Source organism: Dermacentor silvarum, chromosome 10, assembly GCF_013339745.2.
Source record: "Dermacentor silvarum isolate Dsil-2018 chromosome 10, BIME_Dsil_1.4, whole genome shotgun sequence".
NCBI classification, from domain to species: domain Eukaryota; kingdom Metazoa; phylum Arthropoda; class Arachnida; order Ixodida; family Ixodidae; genus Dermacentor; species Dermacentor silvarum.
The window spans coordinates 56,322,011-56,342,188 of NC_051163.1; the positions used below are offsets into that span (position 1 = coordinate 56,322,011).

Below are 20,178 nucleotides of genomic sequence, written 5' to 3' on the forward strand. Positions count from 1 at the left end.
CAATTTTTCACTGCGAAGTGAAATTACGAAGTGTACACTTCGTAAATTCCAAAGTGTGTTCGGCAAAAGCCTGTGCCCATTCGACTGACTACCACCGCATGCGCATTCGCTCATTCTTCTTCTGGCGTTTGGTATCGGGGGAATCCACATTCTCGGGGTGCTTCTCCAAACCGCTTGCCGTGGAATCATCACCGGGCCGCTTGGGAGCCATCCGAGTAACTCTACTGCTGCAACGAGACGTCTGCCGAAGGAGCACGCGCGCCGCTGTGCCATCACGTGATTGCTGAGAGAGTGTGCGGGGGAGAGGCCACAGCCGGCACCGTTCCAAGGCACGGACGGACGGACGGTCGGACGCCGCGAGTATGAGCCATTAAAGGGTTTCACCTTAAAAACGCCGGAGTGAGAAAGCGCGCCAGCAGCAGCGGGCAAATTGACCTTCGCGCTGTCTCTCGTCTCGCTTCAACGCCAACTAAACGTCGAAAGCACAGCGCATACGAAGCTACCGGCACTCGGCGCATGCACTTTGTCCCCATCGCAGATCGTTTTCAAGATACGGCGCCCGCGCGCACTTTGCCCACATCGTAGGTCCCTTTCAAGATACGGCGCCCTCGCAGCCGCGCAATCTATGGCCGCGCTGTGAGCAGCAGCCGACTGGTCAGAACGCACCCCCCCCCCTCCCTCTCCGTTTCCTCGCCCCCATTCCTCGCACCCGAAAGAAGACTGCGCGCTTCCGGCCTTCCTCCCTCGCGTGGGCCACATTGAGCCGCGATTGCCGGCTCACCCTCGTACGCTTTCATTCGCACGCGGCGCGCGGCGACGATTTTATCGCCGCTGGACTTTATACGGAACCTCACGGCGACGGTGACTACGATGGGAGAAATGCACTTGGAGTGTTCATATAATTGCTATAGCAATAAAATGTATTCATAATGCCAGTGTTCACAACCGTTCAGATTAATAGGGGGCATGCAGCCAATCGGGATAGCCGAATATATTATCAGCGAAGGAGATCAGTCAATGTCAAATTGATCTTACGGATAAATATGCTTCGTAAATTTGGGCCCCAGGGTGAAACTTGCAAAGTATTTTGTTCGTAAGAACTATTTATCGCCAGCCGACCTCATTAACTTCTTTTCATAAGAGTTCGCGTCGTTGACGTTTTGGAGGAAAAGAACGGTGCGTGAAATTCAACCAAACGGCATTGCGCAGTCCAAGATCTTTCTTTAGAGAACCCACAGCGTATATAGTGAGATACGATCATCTTTGTCAAGCAAGATAATAAAATTTATTTCACAATGTACATGGTGTATGTTCGTCTCTTGATTGCGTTCTTACGCAGTCGAACGTGGTCCTGTTTCCGGAAGGAAACCGGTTCATTCCTGGTAAAATGGACCTCATCAAGAAAAGTACAGACTTCGCCATTAGCCAAGGTAAATACATCCGACGAGTTTTCACTCACTTTAAAGAGATTCTTAAAAAATTCAGGCAGTACCCAATCTTTGGGAATGTTTGTCGTCGTGAATGCGGTTCCCATTGTCCTTGGTCTGCTGAATTAGGCAATGACTTCATATAGAAATGGCGCACGTTACGTCAGATGTGCGTGTAAAGTTTCATTCGTGCCGGTTAATTATAGCGTTATACAAGCGTTATAGTCGAGTATTAGGTGTTTTGGGAGAACAAGAGGTGACGTCGGCTTTCATTTTTTTGTGGAAGAAACGGGGTTCAAGCGTTCATACTTTGCAAAATCATATGCGCGCAGTATTAAGTTGTGTGGTAATATTACAGGCAAGTAATATTCCTACTGCAAATGCTCGGCAGGATCAGTTTCGCTGGAAATTTTGCTAGATTCTGTAAGGTCGCACAAGAGCTGTACGTTTTTTTTTTAGATTGTCAGGTTATAGCTTGATAATATTTCATCCGTATATTACGAATAATCAGAGAAGAACAGGACGTCTGTAAGACAACCTTATAGCCTATAGCGCTTTAAAAGTTTCTGAAGCACACGGCAGTAGCATCTACTTAGTTATTTATCGAACCGTTTTAGAATTCCAGAAGTAAGCATTTAGTGATTTTTAGCCAACCAGACGCTCTTCCGATTAACATCCCTGTCTTCTCCCTTTCTTTCCTCATCTTCCTTCCCAAACTGCTTTACAAACATATCCTACCAGCAAAATATCTTATTCTAACTAGCTCGGGGCTCCTATCTGAATACATGGGAAATCAGCAATCGTTGTTTTGAGCAACCACTGCATCGAATTTGATGAGTTATGTTGAATTAAAAAAAAATGAAGTGTAGTAATTTAAGAATGCGAATTTTTTATTTAGGCTGCCAACATTTTTACAAAAATTTATAAAAAATGCAAAATTTCAAGGAACGATACTTGAAGTATACAACTCTGTACCTCTGAAACTAAGAACGATATCTCAATTCTGTCGACTGCACCTAATAATACATAAAAAGCGGACAAAAATGATCACACGCCACCCCGAAATATACCATTAATTTGTGAATATGACACTTGCAAATCGCTTTCAAACATCGTAACAAATTCACATAAGTTGTAAAGTCCTATATCAACTTTGTCCGCTTTAGATGCACCAACGGCAGTAGTTTACAAAAATTCGATATTTGTTTTTAATACTGAGTTAAGGATTTGAAAACCTCGTGCTTCTATTTTTTTTTTCAAGTTTACAGATTTCCGGCAATTCTTGTAAAAAATCCCATGCCATAAATCAAAATTCAGTTTCCTGCAGTCACTGTGATTTACCTTTCTCTCTTAAATGCAACGCATTTCATTCAAAACGGTTCAACGGTTTTCTCATAAAAGCATTCCTGCGTTTTACATGTATTTGAATAGCCGGCATCGGAGATAAGCCCGAGCTAAAGCTTCCTCTTAAACAATGCATCACGCCGGTACTATAGGAAACCCATGAAACAGAACGGTGACGTATACACAAGCCCGCGGCCATAGTGGTGCACAAATAAAAAAAAATAAAGGCATTCAAGAAAAAAACTAAATATTCAACGGAAGCTTCGCAGGAACACTTATCTCGGCCAGATATCTCGTCCGGAATGCCGACGAGCTGTCTGGCCAGTTGTCTATATAGCAAAACCGTCGATTCATTGTCAATCGAGCAAGTATAGCTGGCCGTCTTCGAGATAAGGCTGATACATAAGCGCACTCGTTTCCAAGTGCCGTGGTGAAGCGACAGTCTGAGGGTGTGCTTCTTTGTATTGTGCTTCCTAGTTGTGCGTCACGGCATACGTCATGACGCGAATTTCGAGTTCTTTAAGGTCGATACGCCACGTGGTAGCGAAAAAAAAAGGAAACTGAACGAAATGTCCCTAATTAGTGTAGGTATGTGCATGCTCACGTAGCACGGCGCTCTCCAATTACTATCTGTATTTTTCTTTCTAGTGTTAGTTTTATAAATGCCAGCGTTATGAGGACAACAATCGTTATATATTTAATGTATTTTTCATGTAACCACCCGATGTTGTAGAGCAGTAGTTATGGCGTTGCCTTGCAAAGCTCGAGGTCGCCGATTCATCCCGTGGTCACGAAGGTGTGCATTTCGATTGGGGTGAAATGCAAAAACGCTCTTCTATAGTTAAATTTAGGTGCACGCTAAAGAATCCCAGGTGGTCAACATTAATCCGGAGTGCTCCACTACAGCGTGCATGCCTAATAACTTCTGAGCTTCAATGCAAAAAATGACGTTTTGTTAAGAAAGTAACCGGAACGCCAATGCATTTCTCCGCAAAGTCCGGGAATTAATATGTCGAACCAGGTGTCATCCTGAGAATTCGTTCCAAGTGAATCCGCCTTGTTAAAGAACTTCATGAGTGAACTTTTGTTAATTAGTCAATGATTAATTAAATTTTTGTGCATGTAATGTTCGCCTCTTCGAGTAGACGGACTCATAAACTAAAAGTGTGCTATCTGCCACGGGCAACCTTTAAAAATTGTTGAAAGCGTTCGCATGAAACACCCGGTATAGCCATGTAGCGATACGCACAGAACACCGTCCGTGAAATTCGATCCGCGCCAGAAGCGCAGCATGCTTATACGTATGACTCGTCTCTAATAAAAAGCCACGCAACCACGGGTCAAATGCAAGTGCAGAACATATAAGATGCGTACATGAGCAGCATTTCCATTTCAAACGGCGATGCAAACAATCGCGTCTCTTCTTGTCAGCGTATAGATATACGTGCAATGACGGCCTTCAGAGAACCGCACTTACCAATGATGAACTCCGCAGATTCTGTCGGCGTCTGACGGCTACCATTTGCCGCAGCGCGTTGCAAGCACCCACGTTTGTTGCTGCTTCTCGTCTCTTGGGGAGCGGAAAAAGTCGATCGCACTACCTTTTTTTTTTCGTACGATTTACGCATCCAACCGCGCAACAACTCGCCGGCATGACGAATCGGCTCGACGGACCCACACGAAACTCAAGAAGAAAGAACAGTCGCGATACTCGAAGCTGTCAAGCTCGTGCCAAAGTGCGTGCGGCGTGCTTTCTTGCCCCACTAAACACTCCCGCGTGTACCCGAAGATCACGTGACCGACTCGATCGTCATGACGTAGGCCGGGAGAGTCTTGCGTACCGGCCACTGTGGAAGGTGGGGACACAGCACGGACGATGCACAGGTGCCAAGCGACCCAGATAAAGTACCAGTCACGCTCCTGCGAACCGGGCCGCCGATCGCAGTGTCAGCCTGGTCTATAGCGGTGAAAATTCGCCAGAAGAAACAAAGATATACACGAAAGATCTCGTTGCGATAGCAATCGGATGACATCGCGCGGCTCGTTTGTGTCACACACGCCGTTCGCGTGGCCTGAACTGTTGCTTACGTCTTCGCCAGCAGCATCGTCGTAGCTCTTTAAGCAAGCTGACTGCGATTTTACGCCAGCTCTGCCCCAGCGGTGGTGATCGGTAACTGCAGCGATGGGCCGCAAGTATATAGGGGCTTTAGCCGCAAGTGCTTCGTTTGAAACTGCAACGGCGGCTACGCAACAATGACACGCATCCATGCATGCATCCTTGCAAGGATGCAAGGATGTAGCCGCGGAATTCAGGGTGGTAGGCTAGTAGTGTTTTCGCACTAAAACAACAGAGCAAGCGGACAAATCAAGAGCGAGTAAACGACTCAGTAAATTAACCGTATATTAAGCTAGTGCACGGAAGTAAGAACGAGCGGTGTGTACGAAAGCTGGAACAAATGTTGTAATCATTTACGGAACAAACCAACGAGCGAACTAGAGAACAAACGACCAGGGCGTGGAACGAGCGAACGACTGAGCAGGCAAAGTAACGCACGAAGAAAAGAACGAGCCAACGGTCAAGAGAACAAAAAAGACGAGCGAAGGTTACGGCTCCGTTATCAGGGCGCCGACGCTTACTCGCGTAGCAGGTTCAAATCACCCGCCAAAATTCATTGCCTTCTACGCGTTCAACTAAACGAGCACGGAGCCGCTGCTTCACAAAACTGGAGTTAGTAACGAAGCTGCCCAGAAACAATGTGGCAAAAGTATTTTCTTCTCTTCATCAGCAGCAGTTTCCGGAAAAATGGCCTTCACAAAGCGCGTATTTCCCATAGAAAAGCATTGCCGCTCGCTCCGCCCCGGGCCGCTGCGGGAACAGCCATCTCGTGGCACTTTGAGAAACTAGGGGACTTTATCGGGGACCGGTGCGGGCCTCTGTGTCCTCACCTATATATCTTCCACCGTGGTACCGGCTTTGGGCGGTGATAAGAAATACAACTGAAATGTAGCCAGAAAAAAAAAGAAAGACGAAGGCAGGCTATATACTTGCGCCTACCAGCCAACGGCTACGCCACCGCCTTGTCAGTTTTGCACGGCCATCAAGTCAGCCATTGAGTATAGTGTGAATTCATTAAAACCCCTTTTGAGAGCGTTGCTGTCGCGCGCGGGGCCGCCTCTACTTGGCATTCCTTTTCGCGTTTACAATTTACACATTCTCGGGTTTTACGTGCCAAATTCACGATATCATTATGAGGCACACCGTAGTGGACGACCCCGGGTTAATTTTGTCCACCCGGGGTTCGTTAACGTGCACCCAATTCACGGTACACGGGTGTTCTTGCATTTCGCCCCCATCGAAATGCGGCCGCAGCGGCCTGGATTCGATCACGCAACCTTGGGCCAAGCAGCGCCCACTAAAGCCAGTATACGCCACCACGACGGGTATTTTTCGTGTTCGATGCCACAATTTTGAAAAACGCGGGAAAATTAACTCGGGGAAATGTAGCGAGCTGGAACCCGTTTAATATAATGTTTTCGAATGCGATGCACAATTGTGACATTCGAGCTTGCTCAGTTCTGCAAACAATTATCAATTTAGGCACCTAATTTTGACGAATTATAGGTAATCAACGATAACAGAAAAAAACTCACCAGTGCACACATTGGTCTCATATTCGCACCTTGTAGTCTCCCGTTTTATTGCTATAGCAATCATTCGGACACTCTAGGCGCATTTTTGCCGTCGCCGTCGCCGTGAGGTTTCGAATAAAGTCCAAGGGCGATAGAATCGTCGCGGCGCGCCGTACGTTTTTAAACCAGTTCGTATAATCTCAAACCTTTTTATAATAGGATTCGATTTCGTCGCGATGTTTATACGCAGGTCTCCCGGTGCCCCGCCACCACCTGGTGCCCCGGACGCGAGGATTCGTGATCACCGTCCAGCAGATGCGAAGCAACCTGGACGCCGTGTATTGCGTCACCATGATCTACGGCGGCACCAAGATGCCTCACGGGGTCCGCAGGGCAGCGCCGGGCATTTGCGGTGAGTCGACTGACCGTAAAATCCTGCACGTATATAACGGAACGGTTTGTGTAATCGAAAGTTCCACGGAACACCGCCTGGTTATAGGTAAACGCGTTAGGGGTGTTGCGAATATTCGAAACTTTTCGAATAACGAATCCAATGGTGGTCTATTCTACTCGGTCTTGGCATTGAATAGTCACTATTTGCAAGTACGAATAGTTTTTGAATAGTTTTCGAATGCTTCACGTCGTCCACTGTGCGCGATGAAACATAAAAGTAGAACCAAAATCGCTTTAAATGTCAACCTCGCGGGCATAGTACAGGCATAATCGCCCATCTTTAAAAACATTACACTCCATCCTCAATTCTTCCCTATCGCCTGTCAAACACATTCTTAACGTTTTCTAAGGAATCGTTAACTCCAAGTCACCACTAACTAAACATTACACCCACATTTGCGCCGATTAACATCTTCAAATTCAGCATCCTTCCCCGGACAATTGAGCTGTGGAACTCTTTAAGTGGCGGTACTCGTTGCCTGCCGCTCGATAAGTTGGTGTCAACATTAGTGACAGTTGACCACGTCTTTAAGTGATTTATTTTGGTGAACTTGTTCAATATTGCTTGATTTCTTTGTTATTGTGTTATTATTTTTTTCATATTGTTCATGTATACCCACTCCTGCAATAGCCTTTACTGAGCTTCAGTATGTATAACTAAATAAAATAAAATAAATAAAATAAAATAAAGCTTGTAAACGTACGTTGTGGAGCCGACTACGTCGCTCAGGCAGCCAGGGACTTTACCGGCTACACAGCGATCATTTGCACTCTCAGAAGAGTGCAAATGTACGCGAAATAATTGCTTATTTTCTAATGCTCAATTTATGCTTTTAATAAACAACGTCTAATAACGTGCAATTTAATTACAAAAACTAGCTAACGTTATGAATACATACAGGATGTGAACATCGTTATATATTAATTGGGAAAACGGCTGTTCATTATTCGAAAACTATTTGAAAAATATACGGTATGCGATTCGATTCGCTTAGCGGCACTATTATATTTCTATTTGATTAGATCTCAAAAATTTCGAAAACCTTTAAAAGTATCATTAGCACAACAGGTCATTGACCAGTGTCAGAAAAGCTAAACTTCACGTTTCTGGACTGCACAGATCACAATGAGCCAGTAGCCACGTGATTCGTTTATACGTGATTGAGCTTCCGTCCCAGGGTATATGAGAACACACGTTTTTCAGATTGCCTTGCGTCCTTTTAGCGTGTTTAGAAAACACGCTAAAACAGGGCGCCATGCAAACGGCAAACCTCTGGTATAGAAAATGTATTTTTCGAATTTTGGAACGTCATATTTTCATCTCAGTAATATATTTGTCCACTAATGTGCGCAAAAGGCTATGAGCACTTTTTTCGTCTATTACACGTGGATGTTTTTTCCATTCTTGCGGGGCCAAATCCCCCCTCGCGTTTATTTCTAGGTTTGTGCTATGTAAAGAATTTCATCGTCTATCGAAGCCACGGAGTAAAGGCGTGAGGCAAGAAATTAGCTAAGAGACGAAGGGTACTTCAGAGCACTGTATCTTGTCTGTTTTGCTTTCCTGCGTGTATACTACAGTGCATTTTTTTTTGCACCTGCGCATGCATCTGCACCTCTTAGTCGAGTTCACTTTGTTCAGAACGAAACGCCATCGTTGCATTGGAAAAACATCGGTGTTTTGTGCGGTGCAGACGTCTTCACAGGTCGGTGCGGCGCGCTGCATATGCACATCAAGCGGACACCCATCGATAAACTTCCCGAAGACGATAACGGGCTCAAGAAGTTCATCTTCAACGCCTTTTACGAGAAAGACGCGTGAGTACACAAGTATTATCCGTCCGTCCGTCTGTCTGTCTGTGCTACACCCACAGCGCCAAGAAGGCATCACAGTGCACGGAGGGCTTAGAATTCGCAATGCTATGATGATAACGCCAGAAGAACTTCTTTGGAAATACACATAAACAAAGTTCACCAACACTAATCAGATAGCACGGGCCAAAAAACAACACTGTGGCCAAAACATGGGCGTCGAAACGTTCCTAAACCTATACAGCAAGGTAAAAGCGGTCCTCACGCGGTGGTGCGTTTTGAAGGACATTTTTTTTTTTGTGTGTGTGCTTTCCGAAAGGTGAAAAGTTGAGCGAGAACGCACTGTCGGGAGCACGGACGTTACCAAAAAGGCACACGTTCGACATACACGTTTTCTCTCTGTAATTTTATTCGACGTGATTGTTGGCGCTGCAATTATTTCCTTTAATCCGATGGGATTATAGTATATGGCACTCACCGGCTTTCGCTGTTAGTGTCGACGTGAAAAAATATTGCGGGTGCATCCATCCTTTCGAGATGATTGGCGGCTTTAATGCTATTAGCAATCTATGGTATGGTTGGTGGGTAATTGTTGATGGTATGTTTTATATAATGATTATTATGAAAGGTGGCACATAAACAATGACACATACCCATCGACCCAAGTTAGCATCGATGAGGTTCATTTAAGAGCCGCACATATCCATGTTGGCGGGAAAGAGGTTAGGCTGTGCACATGCATAGATACATAAGAGACGTACCTCAAGGTGGGTGAAATTCCCCCAAAATGCTAATAGCATTTATAAAGTCGGCCGATCCCGGAGGCATTGTAAGCAAAGGTGTTGGCGGGCCAGTCCTCATAATTCACCTCAATTCAATTAACTTTATTTGTGCATTTCACTTTAAAAGAATAAATGCGGGAGCAGGGACAGAAATCATGTCATGAAAGCTTGACGGTGTTTGTTTACTTATTAGAAGAAAATGTTGGCATACAGTGAATCAAGTTTACAAAAACAACAGATATTAAGCAGCGCGACATACATAATAAGCGCTACAAACGGGTAATAAGCGTGACAAGCGCGCAATAAGCGCATAATAGGCGTAATAAGTGCGATTGCACTCGTACAGGTGCAGCATGCGAACCTTTGAATTTCTCTGTAAGCGTATCAACCAGTACAGTGTTTCAGCCAGTTGTGGTGCTAACAGTTGCGTCGGCCAGTGTTGCGACTAAGCGCTTGTATGTGTTTTTTAGCTTGATAATGTTATCGCATTGCACTCGCTCAGGTGTAGCATCATGACCTTGTGAATTTCTTTGCACAACGTATCAACCAGAACAGCTTATCAACCAGTGTTATCAACCAGAGATGTGAGCAAGCGCTTGTATGTGTTCTCGTGTTCGTGTTAAGCCGTCGGAGCGCTCTCTACTCCATGTCATACAACGCAGACAACGCTGCGGAAGTTACGCATAGCCTGTCTCAGTCCGCGCGTATCGCCGAGCATCTGCGACACTTGCTATGCGTAATAGCTGCTAACGTTTGGAACTACAAATTGTAAAGGCAAGGTTACGTCAAATCGCGTATTTTTTGTGCACTTTCCGCTTCCAGTGCGCGACGTACTGTTTTCTTTTTGCTTTATCTTTCTTTCCTTTCCTTTCCTTTTTTCTTCTTTTTTTTTTTTTTTTTTTTTTTTTTTTGTCGCGAGCGCGAACGGTGCACTGTGGCCACTGGTTGCTGAAATGTATCACTCCGCTCATTCGGAGGTAAACACGTTCAGATCTATGACACCTTCCGTGCAATAATTACGTCATATTTCACAACTCAACAGTACGAGGCTTAATGTCACATCACATCACATTACGGGCACCTATATATTTATTTCATGTATGAAGCAGTATCTTTTTGGCCGCCAATGCGAGCAGTGAGACATGCCTTTACTAGCCTTCGTACCCTCCACGGTAGCGTAGTGTCTAAGGCGTTGCGCTCATAATCAAATTGTACGTCCTAAACAGATCGTGATTTTGGCACGTAAAACTGCCGAATTTAAGTTGGTTTTTTTAATGCGTAAGCATTTCTAGGCTTACCCAACAAGGAAAACCGTCCGTCCGTACGTCACGTAAGACGATCGCTTTCAAGGTATATTTAGGGCCCGCAGCAGCGAGCGAATTCACCTTCGTGCTGCATCTCGCTTCAATGCGAACGAAGCGGCGAGAACACAGCACTCACGAAGCTATATCAGCACTCGCCGCACTGTGCCCCCATCGCAGATCGCTTTCAAGATATAGGGCCCGCGCAGCCGCGCCACTACGCAGCCGCCCCAGGAGTACGGTTCATCACGGTTGATAATGGTTCGACGCGGATGGATAAGGCGCTAAAGAGCGATAACGGCTTATAATGATCGGAACGTCATCAGCGCACCTGGCGCCGCCACCTGCAGTATTTTGCTTGCGTCATCAATTCACCCTACGGCGCCGTCCGCAGCAGTTCGCGCCACCGCTGCGCTGTCGTTTATACTGGCCGGATCAAGTTTCATAACATTGGTAATGACACTGGGCTGAGTGGAGATGAGCAAGTGGCGCAATGCTTACGCATACTTAGACAACTCCCAGAGGAGTTTCTGCGTGGATTTTTTTTTCACCATTCGTAGCGTTGCCTTCTGTATATGGAACGGAGCATAGTTTCCCAATGATGAAGTACCAGCTGGCCCAACTGTACGCGTCCAACTGCACTCAAGCTGCACTCTGATGTCGCAGGCTGCTCACCGCGTACTACGAGTCGGACGAGACGCCGCCGGAGCTTCAGAACCCGGTGCTCGTGCCGTGCGAACACGTGCAGGGCAAGTTCGTGTCGGTGGCCACCGTGTTCACCGTCAGCTGTCTGCTGCTCACAGCCGGGGGCCGCGCCTGCATCTGGATGACCTGGCTGTACGGCTCCATCTTCGGATACTCCTGGCTTGGAATGAACTCGGTCGCGTGAGCCGTATTCGGCCACGCGGCTTTCGGGCTGAAGCTGCGCAGCTCTGGGACTGGACTTGTCCGCAAGCTTAACGTGCAAGACGTCATCGCCGCTTCGTGCAACTCTTTATGACGTTGCTCCTCCATCTGGTGCCGAAATGCGTACTATAAGGCGCTTGACATTTATGTTTCTATTCACTATAAATCAACAATAACACAGAAACACCTAGTTCTGATCGGTATAGGCTGTTCTTTCAGACGCTCTATAGTTGCATTCCGTTATATAAAAAAATGTCGAATGCTAGCCGAGAAAATTAATGCTACACTTTTCTCTCTCTTTAATTTCGCGTTAATGGCTTGGATTAGGTGTCATAGATCTCACGCTATTATGGTGTATTTGGACCAATTTTTCGGCTGAGAAAAATAATCATTTGCTTATTGTATTTAACATTGTGTCATCCTTACCCTACTAAAAAATCCATATGCCCCATAACTCCCATATCCAATAATTCGATATGAAACATATAGGATCCCATTCGAAAACCCGTTTTTCTTGTCATATGATGTTATTGAATATAGGAGTTATGGGCAATACGGGGTTTTTTCAGTAGGGTATTGTTACCTCACCAATAGAAAACAATGTCAAATACCTCTGTTTCGGGAGGCTTTAACAAGAATGCCGAGGCTGGCTAGCAAACTTCGTTTTCTTTAGTTACCCTTTTCTATATTATTTAGAGAGTTCTTGCTAACGTTAAGGCTTACCTTTTTGGCATTCATTAAGTGCAGCTACGAATCTATAACTTAATGCGCATCTTAAGTGTAATTTGAATAACACTGCAATGGCATCGATCCCCTAGTTTCTTCAAAGCCGAGCTTTTGATCTCAATTGTTTGGGGCGCTGCCCGTCCTCAGTGGTGTCGACTAAGGCATTACGCGTTGTACGCGCATTACGACATCCTCCTAGATAAGCATCTTCCGGTTAATGGTATCACAGTATGCACTGTCGTTTTAAAAATGAGCAAGGCTGTCTTGTGTAAGCGGCCAGATTTGTCGCTATTTCGGCGGCGTTGGAGAGCTGCGCCCTTGTCGTGAAGAATAAAACGAGCGCAAAAAAAAAAAAAACTAGACTTCCCACCTCGTTCATCTGCTTCCTCCACTTTTTCAACGATTTCCAACTTTTTTTCGTTTGTAAATCTTATATCTGTCATGCCACTCACAGTTGTCTCAGCCTTCTGCTAGTTTTGTAATTTTTAACGCTGACGTTGAATACTAACTGCTTTAGCGATGCAGAGTACAAAACTGCATCCCTCCCTGCAGGAGCACTTCGGGCGAACATGACGGATGCACATTCCGTGCGGGTTGTTCAACTGTAGCTTTTAACCTCCAAACCCTCGCCACCTCGCTTTCTGGTGATGCTTTTTTAGTACGTTATGCATCTAACTAATAGAGTAATGGCGGTGCATCATATCTGAGACTTTACAGCAGGGCGCCGTGGGCACATGGGTTTTAGCACTTGTGGTGAGGTAGCGTGAAAATGTGATACGCTTTCAACCTATTCACCGAGACATGTAATGAGAAAACATTCCGATTACACTTGAAGGTGAACCGGAGTGGTCTTAGCACGGAATTCCGGCCTATGCATGTACACGCATTCGAAACAAACAATAAATATGCCAATACATTTAGAAAAGCGTTTGTGAACGTTTTGTGAAGACATCTACATGCGTTCCAATGTAAAATGCTGCAAACGCGGCGTAGTTTCATCGTAGCTTACAACACACGCACGCTTTCTTTGAGACGGACCTGCTTGCCTTGGTGAACGCGGTTCGGTTACGAAACCGTGGTATGCGGGCAGCTCGTCTTGAAAAGTGACGTTCTTAAGTTTATGTTAGATTTACGTGCACCAGCTTTTTAACTTAAGTTAAAATTTTATCTTACGAATGAAGGTTTAGCGCCTCCGGTCACGGAGGTGGGTATAGTGAAAGGCTACAATGCGTAGCGTTTCGCGCAGGCCTGCATACCTAACAGTCCAATCATCCGTCATATACCGTCGTTACCGTCACACCGGTAAATCACTGCGCACTCTATTTGCATTCAGATCACGCGCATCGGTCATTTACAAACGGCGTTGTACGCCGTTCTTTAGCTGTTATATTATAAAACTGCGCCACAGGTGTGTGTGTGTGTGTGTGTGTGTGTGTGTGTGTGTGTGTGTGTGTGTGTGTGTGTGTGTGTGTGTGTGTGTGTGTGTGTGTGTGTGTGTGTGTGTGTGTGTGTGTGTGTGTGTGTGCGTGTGCGCGTGTGCGTGTGCGTGTGCGTGTGTGTGTGTGTGTGTGTGTGTGTGTGTGTGTGCGCGCGTGCGTGCGTGCGTGCGCGAAAAGTGTAAGCTTGATCCTGTGAAATTCTTCTCCTTAAAAAGTGGCATATATTCTACTCTTAACAATTCGATTTCGGACACCCTAGTGCCAAATGGAGTACCCGCGGCAACTACTTTCAGTAACTACACTTGTGCAATGATGGACTCTCTTTTTGGAGTTCTTGTACTCCCCGATGGGAGTGCGGTGAAGGCACAGTGTGTTACGAGGGACGCCGTACGTAGCGGAGGACTCCTGATTAATTTTGACCACCTGAGGCTTTTTTAACGTGCACCCAAAGCACGGTACGCGAGCATTTTTTCATTCCGCCTCGATCGGAATGCGGTCACCATGGCCGGGAATCAAACCTACGACCATATACCAATCAAACCAACGCAACGCCATATAACCACTGAACAATCGCGACGGGTTGCCCTGCAGCATCTAGAGAAAGCGCCGGTGTGAATGAGGATTAATGTATCACTCCAATAACAAAGGGAGGTTTACCAGCGCATGTCGTGGAAGTAACCATTTCTTTGCCATATTTGACTCTCTTTCTAGAGTTATTACCTTCCATAAAGTACGGTGACTACGCTCGATCCAGAAGCAAGGTGAATGTACTCCGTCAGGGAACACAATAACTCTCTAAAAGGGAGTGAAATATGACACAAGTATAGTTACTCCCACGAAAGGAGTACCAATACTCCCTTTGTTCTTGGAGTGAATCACCGAAAAGAGGAAACCGACGGTCAATATTTCCATTCAACTTGTAACATAAGCACAGTGAATACACTCCGTCAAGAATCATAACTCTCGAAGAGGGAGTCAGGAATGGCCCAAGTATAGCTGCTCCCACGAAAGGACTTGCCAATACTTCCTTTGTTCCTAAGAGTGAATCACTCAAAAGAGGAAGACGACGGTCAATATTTCCCTTCAACATCACACATGCAAAACTTGTTGAAAGCAGAACGTCTCTCCGAGTTGCTTATCGTGTAGCCTCCAGAAAAAGAAAAACAGACACCGTTGGAGCGAAAAATAATGGTACAAAGTGGCTTTATTGATTCACTGAGTGATCTTGGCAACCCTCCCTTGCGGCGATAACCTACTATTTCATGATATAACGCTTGTATTACCCATATATTATACGTTCCCTTTTTCATACCCTTCCTCACTATAGTGTGTGTCACAGATGCAATAAAATAAATGGATCTGCACATATGTATTGAAATATATTCATCTATATATAGAGCTCGAACAAATCGACTAGAGGTTGCATAAATTACCGGTGAAGGGATCTCGTGCTCTCTGGAATGATCTCGCATACTTCTACGTTTCGTTCTGCATCTCTGCAGCAACGAATATACGGGTATTTGGGCGAGACGCCATGCAGGTCACGTGGTCACGATTAAGTGGTCATGTGAGCTGTTCTGAATACTGTCAAGTTGGCTCCATTATTGTCGAATTTGCCGCGTTGTCAGCTCCGATTGGCTGATAGAGCGGCTGCGTCTTCTGTGATTGACTGAAAACGTAAACATATGGCGGAACATGGCAGTGTCCAGAGCAGGACAGACGACGCTTGTGTCGTCGGCGTCTGTTTTCCTGCACTTCGCTTCATCTACGTGATCGCAAACTGCGGCCTGTATAGTGTAACAATTCTGTTTCAATTCGTTTCTATCCTCCACCTGCATTATCAGCAGGATCGGCCGGTCATGGGCGAACGGTGTATGACAATAGCGGAATAGAATCGAGCGAACGGTATGCTTACATTATACAGGCCCACTCTACCAAGTTATTCTAAAGAAGCCGAGGAATTCGCGGACAGAGTGAATTACCCAAAACAATGATAGAGATATGCATACCGCGTCCGCTAAATGCGTTGAAGCTACTTATACAACAGGGCTCTTTCCCACGGGTTTCTAAACTTCTACATTCCTAAGAAAGAAAGAAAAGATGTGCAGGGAACTCCTTTGGCTTGAGCATGTGCTTGTCCCTCACTTAACTTCATTTCGGGAGTTTTAGTACGCTGCCACAGACTTATGTACTCCGTTTATTCAAAATCAGAGGAGGCAAATAAGGTACGAGGACGAATACATTACGAGGTCAACTTCAGTACGAGGACAAATTCAAACTAGTGATTTTCTAAGGCCCTGGTACAGAAGGACGCGAGCCAAGCCTCGAAAACTCTGATGTCATAGATAAGCCAGTCAGTACTTACAGACATCCTTTGACCTTTCGTCATCTGGGCTTGATTTGTTTATTCAAAGTTTTTTCTTTATTATTATTATTATTATTATTATTATTATTATTATTATTATTATTATTATTATTATTATTATTATTATTATATTCTTCTGTTATTTCAATCCCCCCATTTGAAGTAGTAAGCCCAGATTAAAGAAGGGCTAACATCTTCAACTTTCATTAACCTCGTTCTCTCTCTCTCTCTCTCTCTCTTTGTGGCAGAGTACAATAGCTCTCGAAAATGGTGTTAAATTTGGGACGAGTGCTTACCCCCGAAAAAAGGAGTTTCCACAACACTGTCCTAAGAATGTAGAGACGTAACAATATATATCTATCTAGCTGATCATTGCCATTGCCGTCAGCATATATCAAGGGAATATCGAAGGAGATTGTCATTTCGTGCTTTGTGGAATATCGCTTTCGCGAATATTTAGCGCCTTCCTCAACGTGCTTCCTAACGACAATAAAAATAGGTTAATCAAGCAGCGAAATTAATCTGTACGATAACGACTGTTTCGTGATTCGTAACGTGATTCGTGAAGTCTCGCTTCGCCGAGGGTAAATAAATAGCGCAGATTTTGGACCAGACACCACCGGTTGACTGTTGACTGCGTTGTTTGTTCAGGTGCTTTCTTATGTAATCTGAAAGCATAAGAGATTTGATTCGCGCTTTTTAAGGTGCCTCTAATCACCGGTCCACCAGTAACGCTGCTTGTGGTAATGACACGGCAGTGGTATAACGCCGGGCGGGTGTCGTGCTGTCCTGAGATGCGCTACTTCAGTGAGCTTACAGTCACCAGGAACAGAGCAGACAGTGAAGACCCAGCTCTCAAAGCTTTGCTTCCATTGCTGACCAAGCACACTTTCTCACCCCTAAATATAGAGGTGAGGAAGATGTTCCGCTTCGAAGGCATGTCATTCCGTGAGGTCGTCTATAATATTGAGCGCAGAACATGCCTCTAGACAAGCTTGCTTCCCGTGGCTTGCTTTTAGAGGAAGTGTGCCTTAAACGACTTGTCTCCGAAGGCTTGTCCTTGAAGACAGTATACTTGCAGGAAGTCATCCCTCACAGATTCTGCAGAGGACATGACTCTACAAAGACCTGCTTCCCAATGCTTGTCTTTAGAGGCCGTGTGCCTTCCAACGACTTGTCCCCGAAGGCTTGTCCTCGAAGGATGTACACCTTCAAGGAATTGCTCCTCGCGAATTCCTCTTTCAAGGATTTGCCTCCCAAGCTTAAACTTCTGTCCTTCAAGACCTTGTCCTTCGAGAGCCCATCTCTTGAGAGGTCGCCTCTTGAAGTATCCTCCTCGAAGAGCTTAGCTCTCAGAGGTCCGCACCTTGTAGGCCTTCTTTCCCTCATTGCCTTGGCTCAAAGACTTTCACCTTGGAAGCTTTCTTCTACAAAGCGGTCACTCACGCTGGTCATTTTTTTGGCTTTGCTATAGGCTCGACCGTCGCCGAGACCCCGTCTTTTGATAACACTCGGACTCGAAGGCGCGCTTCCTCGATGCTTGAGCTGCATCTCGCGTGTGTTGTCGTCGCGTGCCGGACTCCGCAGTGTGTTGTCGCGCAGACTGCGGCGCGGCCGGCGCCGTCGATCAGCCGTGCTTCCAGGGCGGCGGTTCGGTGGGCTGCGGCGGCACGAGCAGGGCGATGTCCGGCTGGTGGACGACGCTGGCCAGGCGCCGCCGTCGTTTCCTGCGATCGCAAGCGGACACTGCGGTTAGCGAACAAAGGTCACCTCTAAAAAGCCGCAATAGGAAGTGCGGAGACGCCGGGGTTATACATATTGAAAATCTATTGAAACCGCGGTTGAACGCGATTGGCTGAAACGCCACCGGCGACGCTCGACGCCCTTTGCAACCGCTGTGATAGGGTGCCTCGATGCCAGCGCCGCCGTCGGCGGCGCTGGGCATCGAGGCACCCTACGCTGTGAGAGTACGCCGCGCCACCTAAAGCCTTTTGCGTTAACCTAACCTAACTTAACCTAACCTTAACCTAACATTAACCTAACCTACGGTGGGTGACACGCAAATGCAATAATCCTCACGGCGTGACATCAGAGCGTCGCCGGCGGCGTTTCAGCCAATCGCGTTCAACCGCGGTTGCTAAGGCGCTGTGCATTCTAGATTTTCTATATATGCGACTGGGGAGAACGAACTTCACGGCCTCTTTCCAAAGCACATTCTGCTTTCTCTCTCTTTTTTATCTTTTTTCTTAAAGGCGTTTGAAATGATTGATGAATTCAAAGTGCCCGCACGCGTTCTGATATAAAGTCTACGCGCTATGAACAGACTAATTTTGGAGGCATTCTTCGTTCGTTTCCGATTGCCTTTACGCTGTCTACGTAAAAAAAATGCAATAGAGGAGTATATAGAATACAAACCTCTTATTTTATTAAAAGAACTTTGAATTAATTGATGAGTTCAGAGTGCCTACGCGCGTTCTGATATGCGACCTACACGTTATGAACACAGTGGAATTTTGGAGGCATTCTTCTTTCGTTTACGATTGTTTTTAAGCTGTCTATACGTAAAAAGAATACAATACAGAAGTATATGGAAAACAGATATAGTCAGAAACGAATACACTACATGACAACAATTTCCGGTTAACAGTCGTGGATTTAATTTATTCTAAAGACAAAACAATATAAGAAAGCAAAACAGCAGATGAAAAGCCTATATGTATATGTGTCGTCTAAAATCATTTTTAAATATTTAGACTATCGCTGCACCATTACAGTATTTTCACGCACCAACATGCCGCATCTTAAGCGTTCTTTTATAGCACAGTTGTTACTATAAAATGAATTTAGACGGTTTGCAGACTACTCGTAGACACATATACCTTCATATAGACGTCGTTTTGACTATATAAAGTTCGCAGAATTCGCACTGAGAGAAGCTGTTAGCACTTCAGATCATCTCGGTCCATTTGCAGTCCGTAGGCTTCTAAACAGGTTTCTTGCATAGTCTAAACCACAGTCAACAAGACGTGTATGACTATACCCTTCACTTTCCCGCTTTGCACTCAATCGGTTTTAGATGCGAGAGCATCTTATGCTCGGGGCAGTGTCCGTGCTGCGGCGTCCGCACCATACTGCGCATGCGCAACTCTCCCTCATTCTCCTGGAGAGCACACACGCAAGTGTGTGCTCTCCTCCTCCCCTCTTCCGCTCTCCACCACAGGTGCGGCGCAGCAAATCATTGCATATAACTCTCTCTCACTCTCTCCCTCTCTCTCCAAGGGTACGCCGGTAGGCGGCGCAAGTGTCGCGGCGCAGTATAAAGCGCGCGTTCGCTGTGCTTCCGTCATTCTCTCTCTGTGCAACGATGTGCGAAACGCCATGAACAACTTCAACGTCGGCGCTAGTTGCAACGCCACTGCCGCGGAGCAGAGGAAGGCTCGGGAAGCCGAACGTAAACGTCAGCGTCGGCAAGCGGACCCCGAACTTCGGGATCGTCTTCAAGATACTGCGCGCATCGACGCTAGGAATCACGTACGATCTCTAAATAAAGACGCAACAACCCCGTACAAACGTCTCCTCTCTTCTCAATACATTCTCTCACTCTAACTTTCATTGGGTTGTGTTGCCAAGTGAAACGAAACGGAAACTCGATGCGCTCCCCCGCAATGCTTTCGCATCCCACCATGGTTGCCCGTAGGGTGAGATGATGTGATTTTTTTCTACTCCTCGCCTAATGGACGCTGCAGGCATCACGAGCGTTCAGCAAGACGCACGCTTTGGAGCGAGGCGGTTTGCCTATACGCGTGCGAAGGTCTTCCTCAACATCAGGAAACGCAGGTCAGCGTTGCTTAACTATATATATACTCCATCACTCCATCTTACAATTCGTTTGCAGCACTGTGGAAGCTGCAGGCCTCCTCAGCCAATAGGAAGGCCGAATGCCCCTCGAGATGTGTTCATCCGCGCCGCGTCGTCTGCTCAGGAGAAGGAGGAGGA

General features: G+C 46.1%; 2 protein-coding genes across 3 annotated transcripts in view; one reads left to right on the forward strand and one right to left on the reverse strand.

Moving 5' to 3' along the window:
• The first annotated feature begins 1,006 nt into the window (after positions 1–1,006).
• LOC119431556 (uncharacterized) lies at positions 1,007–12,005 on the forward strand. The gene is made up of 4 exons (XM_037699036.2): positions 1,007–1,430; positions 6,652–6,813; positions 8,546–8,669; positions 11,413–12,005. The coding sequence occupies exons 1-4, from the start codon at positions 1,388–1,390 to the stop codon at positions 11,633–11,635; spliced, it is 552 nt and encodes a 183-aa protein (XP_037554964.1). The 5' UTR covers positions 1,007–1,387; the 3' UTR covers positions 11,636–12,005.
• A 2,998-nt stretch (positions 12,006–15,003) lies between these two features.
• The window catches only part of LOC119431386 (uncharacterized), a 92,091-nt gene continuing 86,916 nt past the window's right edge, over positions 15,004–20,178 (reverse strand). For both annotated transcript variants that reach the window (XM_049657201.1, XM_037698870.2), the window contains one exon: positions 15,004–17,909. In XM_049657201.1, the coding sequence (XP_049513158.1) occupies positions 17,810–17,909 (100 nt within the window). In that variant the 3' untranslated portion in view covers positions 15,004–17,809. The remainder of the gene's footprint in view (positions 17,910–20,178) is intronic.

Bases quoted from the DNA above. Each gene is read 5' to 3' on its own strand.
- LOC119431556 (XM_037699036.2), top strand. From the start codon at position 1,388: ATGGACCTCATCAAGAAAAGTACAGACTTCGCCATTAGCCAAG. The intron at 1,431-6,651 runs GTAAATACATCC...GTTTATACGCAG, and splicing joins AGACTTCGCCATTAGCCAAG to GTCTCCCGGTGCCCCGCCAC. The intron at 8,670-11,412 runs GTGAGTACACAA...CTGATGTCGCAG, and splicing joins GCCTTTTACGAGAAAGACGC to GCTGCTCACCGCGTACTACG.